This window comes from Anguilla rostrata, chromosome 9 (genome assembly GCF_018555375.3).
Source record: "Anguilla rostrata isolate EN2019 chromosome 9, ASM1855537v3, whole genome shotgun sequence".
Classification (NCBI taxonomy): Eukaryota; Metazoa; Chordata; class Actinopteri; order Anguilliformes; family Anguillidae; genus Anguilla; species Anguilla rostrata.
Genome location: NC_057941.1, coordinates 9,081,304 through 9,087,258, shown reverse-complemented (window position 1 = coordinate 9,087,258; position 5,955 = coordinate 9,081,304). Strand labels below are relative to the sequence as shown.

At 39.4% G+C, this 5,955-nt stretch overlaps 1 protein-coding gene across 3 annotated transcripts in view; it reads right to left on the bottom strand.

Annotated features, from left to right (window-relative positions):
- Positions 1–3,688: 3,688 nt before the first annotated feature.
- LOC135262848 (signal-induced proliferation-associated 1-like protein 1) overlaps positions 3,689–5,955 on the bottom strand; it is a 34,833-nt gene continuing 32,566 nt past the window's right edge. For all 3 annotated transcript variants that reach the window (XM_064350158.1, XM_064350156.1, XM_064350159.1), the window contains one exon: positions 3,689–5,955. This exon is cut by the window's right edge and continues 24 nt beyond it. In XM_064350158.1, coding sequence (XP_064206228.1) covers positions 5,896–5,955 — 60 coding nt within the window. In that variant the 3' untranslated portion in view covers positions 3,689–5,895.

The window sequence follows — 5,955 nt, the reverse complement described above, 5'->3', positions numbered from 1 at the left end:
AGTGAATGCATAGCCTGACATTCTCTTAGCTGGTGAGTTTCCTGCAGGCCTACATGTCATGGCATAAACAGATTTTAAAATAATATTGTATGATTACTATGATTGTTATAAACAGTGGATGGCACTGGAAGTCAAGTGACTAAGAGGTTTCTGACTTCATAATACCCACTTAAAGTAAAACAAACACATAGCTTACTTTCTCACATACTGTACATCTACAAGCGCGCGCGCACACACACACACAGATGTGCGCACACACAAAGCGCATGTTTAGAGAACATTATTGAGTAAGGCTTGTTATGCCGGCGAGCTATGTGTGAGGCACATTTTGTCCAAACCCATTGCAGATCTTGCAGAGAGCTCCAGACCCTTATAAAGACATGAACTCAGGATACTGTTGTCATTGTACTCTGTATAGGTGTCAGGACTTGAAAGATGAAGAGCTTTAGTGTCCGCGGTGTTTAGTCAAACTTTCCAGTTGACGTACTCCAGAGTAGTGCTTGTGTTGTGTTGTCTCGCTCTGGTATGTGCTGGGTCTCTCACGAATGACTCAATGGGAAAACGCATTTATCCTGATATTCTGTCAAGAAGCTCGGCTCATAATGTATCACATAAGCTTTCAAACATGCTATCTCAGTCTTGCGACAACTGTGTGCATTTGCATGCACATTTGAACTGCAATTGCAGTTATGAGCCACCCCCCCCCCCCCCTTCAGGTTAACAAATGGGATATCAGAATCTTAATCATGTCAGAAGATCCAGTGGGGTATTCACTGAATTTATGTGCAATGTGTTTGAAAAGACTGGTGGGACCTGCCCTTAGAGTTTTTGAAAGGGGCAGCCTCAAGGTAATGAATATTTCAATCAAAATTTCTCAAAATCAAAGAAATTTCACATGGAAGAAAGCCAATGCTAGAAAAAATGATGGAAATTGAGTATGTACGTACCCACAGTTTTGACATTGGGAAAACCTAACTGCACTTCATAAAATAAATATTGGAAGCAACCATGGAATTGTGAGATGTCACGCTGGATTAGATCCCACGAGCGAGAGACAGGCTGAGGAGTAACAGACAAACATCTCTACGTTAAAGAGAATAGGCAACTAAGCATGATGCCTTCATATATATTTATTGTAGCTTATGGATGAAGTACAGTAAAGAATAAACTTTGACAAATGAAACTTCCACTTAGGTTGAGAGAAGAAGCAGTTTAACACCTTTAAGTATTAAGAAAGGCAACCATTAAGGTCTGAAAAATATGTTCTTATGAATTAACTTACGCTTCAGAACAAATTTAACATGTAAAAACTGAGGAAACCTATTTTTTCCTCCTTATTGAAGCACAACACTAACCCCCGCTTCAAAAAACTGCAATATTCAATCAAACAAATGTGGTATACACTACATGTTCTGTAATCAAAACAAGACATCTTGATATATAAATACCCTTATGACCCTATCTGTCCCACCAATTTGCTTTATCTGATCTCAGCTCTAATCACGACCACCCTGCCAGTTCATCTCACTACCAGGCGAAAATATCTATGTAAGATGTAATGCAATAATGGACAAATGCATATATACAAATTTCTTACAGGTAAACTAATGTGTCTTAGGTAGATCTGTGATCTTCAAGCCATTGTAGATTACCTGCTCTAAATGTCTGAAGGAAAAGATTAATGTACATTCAAATATTTGGCTGTCATATAATGTTTCTTGTAGCCAGTCATTAAGTTTTACATGAAGCATTGAATTATTGAGCGACTGTTTTTATGCTGAAGGATACTTTTATTTGGCTAGAGGTAGACATGTACGTCAGATATTCCAATTGTCCATGAGAGAACTTGTTAGCTTGTGGAATGATACGAAGGTGTCCTAACTGAATAGGTGCTCTAGGTGTGTGATTGCTTTTTTCATCTTCATGCCTGGCATCAACGTTCATTTCAGGGGTGTTCCAGATTAAAGAATTCAGAGATATGGTATATAGGTTGTGGCATTATTTGCTTTCCCACCATGAAACTTATTAACACAATAAAGGCTTGGCTCCTTGCCATTTGCGTTGCTTTTTCTTTGTATTCATTTTTAACAAAAGGCTTTGTTTCAGTGACCAGGTATCCACACTTTCAGCAGTTAGGAGCCCACCTGATTTCACCAGTCACTCTATAATTTAATGATTTATATAACCTCTTTCTGTTGGAATAATTTGCATTAAAATTGAAAGCTTCAGTTGATTGGACTGATTAGCCGTCATGGGATGTGAGCAGGACTGTGCAGAGACCTTTTGAGGGGCAGGTGCTCAAAGTAAGAAAAACGAACCTAGAAAAACTACGCCCAGTTTTATGACACCCACTTAATGTACAGAATATATTTAATAAAATTGAATGAGTGAAAATGAATGACGGCAACATTCCCCCCCCCCCAGCCCCACCCCCCGCACATGCCTGGATTTGAGCATGTGACATTTATTCATGGCCATTTCTGACACATTGTGGCCTTGCCGTGGTAAATCATACCACAACAGACATTAAAAGTGCCTGATTTTAAAAGTTAACAGCTTGTTACAATTCAGGGCCAAGAAAAGGTATATATTTAAGAGAGTGTCAGGAGCATGCTGTTTTCTGGCAGCTATCCAGTTTGGGTTGTTGAGCAAGTCATAAATCCATTTAAGCATATACTGAAGTTTGAATTCAATACAGTGAAATAAATAAAGGTTCAGGCAGGAGAGGTTGCCAGATGATTTGTCTTTATGCAGTTCTGAGTTTGACTTGTGTGATTATGTATTCCGAGAAGAATTACGTGATGGAAAACAAGTTCTTTCAAAAGATGTAACTGGTGAAGTAAATAATCACAGAGCTGAGATAATCGATGTAGCATTTAATCAACAAGTGTTTTTCCAGAAGGACCCTCAGTGGGCATGCATGCCCACAACCTACCAATTCTTATTTCTTGCTGAATTTTGTGTTTTGATATCTGGCAACTCTACCAAGAATTTTATTTGAAGTATGTCTGATAATATTCAGTGGGGTGCGTGGAAGGTATTGTTTGCAAGTAAACTGTCAAAAATGTATTAACAAAGTACTTGCAACATAACAACGCCTAAACCAAGAATTACACATTTATTCTGAGGAACAAGAACGGTAAGTCCAGGACTTGCATTAGTTCTCCACAAACATTTATAGAAAATCATAACAAGCCAAATTAGGAAAAACACTATGCTCAGATGAACCAAGAGGACATTTGCCCCTCTCGATAAAGTGAAATGTGTACAATTTTCACAAACATTTTCACATTAGACAGCTTGAATCTTACAAAAGTTACACGGTAGGATATGGTAGTCGAGATGCCAAAAGTAATTGCAGAATTGTGAAAAGACAACAGAAAAGCTTCTAAGAGAATGGCAAAATAGAAAAATAGAAGAAAAAAACAAAACAGCTGCCCGGAGCCAAAGAACCAGGCAGAGCACCAGATCTGACTTAAAATCCCGAAAGTTGTCAAGCAACAAATGTTAACCCTACAGCAGTGGTTACCCTGCTGGAGATCATTTAAACTATTTGAACAGGTTGTTTCAAACACACATGGCAGCATTGAGCTAGATGAACATTATGGGCTGTGGTGAATTTTTGCAGTGGGGAGGTTTGCTTCCATGTAAATTACGTCAGCTAGACACAGCAAAAGGCAGCACAATGTTTTTAGACATAGCCAAGATACTTTATTGCTGAGAGTTGTTCAGTACACATATATGTATGCACAAACAGTCAAATGATTATCCACAGAAAACAAAGAAAAGCAACAGGGCGAACAACCTAACCCAGACAAAAGCAGCTCTTCATCTACTGGGATGAGTGCACAGGAATACAACTCTCAATGTTTAGTCACAGAGTACCTGATAGAAATTATATGCAAAGTTCAAGTCCTGTCACCTTGATGCAACCATTTGGGAATGGCTAAATTATACATCTAGCAAAGCTATGACGGTTTGTTCAACGAGATAATGGCCATGCGGTATAACCCCTTATCCTGCAGTTAATCATAGCACTGTTACTGTCCACACCCCGGAACGTATGGAAGTGTGATGATGACAAGATAAATAAACAAGAAAAAAGGGAAAAAATGAAATAACTGTAATTAGCACCACAGTTAAGACTGGCTACATCATCCCTTTATCCATGTGCGATACAGTTCCCTTTTTGGTTTCAGACCCAGCTAATGGACATCACAATCAGAGGTTTGCTGGGTGGTTGCCGCAACGTTCACAATGTTAGCAACACACTGCAATGTTTTCAGAGCATTACACATTGGCTAGGTTAGAATCATCCATCTTTGATGTCTACATTCCATAAGTCAGTGGATGAGAACTCTGCTTAAATGAATGAGCTTTCTTCTGTCTGCTTTAGCTGTTTTTAATGGGGAGCCAGCAGCGTTGGTGAATGTGCACTATGGCCACTGTCTTTCTACAGAGTAAAAACAGGGGAGGAAAATGCAACACGCAACCTGCACATGGCTGTAAGGACTATCTCCAAATACTGTAATAAGGAAAACACACATTCTACAGTAAACACAACCGAACAATCTATGTCTGGATTACAACTTTATCCCTGCACAGTTTATGTTTTCTTTTACAACTAAAAATAAATTCCCTCCCCACATTGCGGCATGTGTATCGACAGCCCTCCAGTGTTTAAACAAATACTGAGAAATCCTATGTTTATGAGATGATTGGTCACATTATGATTATTAAATTATTTCATAAACGGAAATTCATATACTGTCTGAGGAGAACTCATTTGACGTTTGATGCATCCTCAGCTTCAGTAACTTCCTATAAACTAAATATCTACAGTCACATATATTATCACATATATTATATTTTTATACATTGCTACTTTGCTCATGAATAAACTATTTGTTTGCTCATTTAATTCAGTCATCATAACTTTCCCACTTTAGGAGGAATACGCAACTGAACGCATTAAAAATATGACTGATTCTTTTTATGTCTTTTTATATAGATAAAGATATAGATTTTCAGTAATAATGTAATCTTCACAGGTCGTAACTTATTGGTACCAGGTATTCACAGTTAAGAAAATAAAACTGATAAAAAGCATATTCAAAATTACAAAAGGAAGTACATACAACTTACAGGCACGCTGACAATCTCATTTAGCTTTAAGCATTTGGTTTTGGTTTGAATCACGCGTTTGGGTGGTGGACGAGGGACTGAGTTGGAACGAGAGAGCATAACAGGTGGACTACCACCTCAGAGGGGGATTCCAGCACCTGCATTTCCGCAGGAAACACAGCACCAGCCCCTGCCCACTGTATCCCACTAGCAGCCTTTAAACCGCTGAATTTACTTCTCTTCGTCCGTCCCTCTGCCATAGGTCAGCACACAGGGTAGACAGATACACGCAGGTCTGGGGGCCTGGAAAACTCCGCCAGCTGAAACTTAACTTCCCTTTCAGACTTTCTGTAGGGTCTTAGTCCACTAAAAAAATATCGGTGCACTGCTATTCCTGGGTATGGAGATATCAGCAGGATAAGAAACAAACAATGACTGGCTCAGTTACATTTTCATATTAAGGGATCTATGACACCCAAAGTTCAGGGGTGCTGTGAGTCCCAAAGTTCAGGTGTGCTGTGTCCATTCCACCTCTCTTTGTGTCTCTCAAATGAAGGTAGTTTTTGTTCTGTCCTTTTGAATTGCTTCCCTGTTTTGCCTTAGTTTTCTTTTTTAATCAGCAGAGGAAGCACATCTGTCACTTTTGTTGATACAGCAGGCTAGAGAAGGGTTCGCTTGTTTCACAGATCACACTTCCTGTTTTGCAGACAGTCCCGTGTGACCACACTGCCACCACAACACTGAGCTGAAGAGAACTCTGCTAAGTGCGGCTCATTGAGAAGGCTCAGTGCCTGGGCGAGGCAAACCTGAATTCGCACCAGAAGTGTCTTG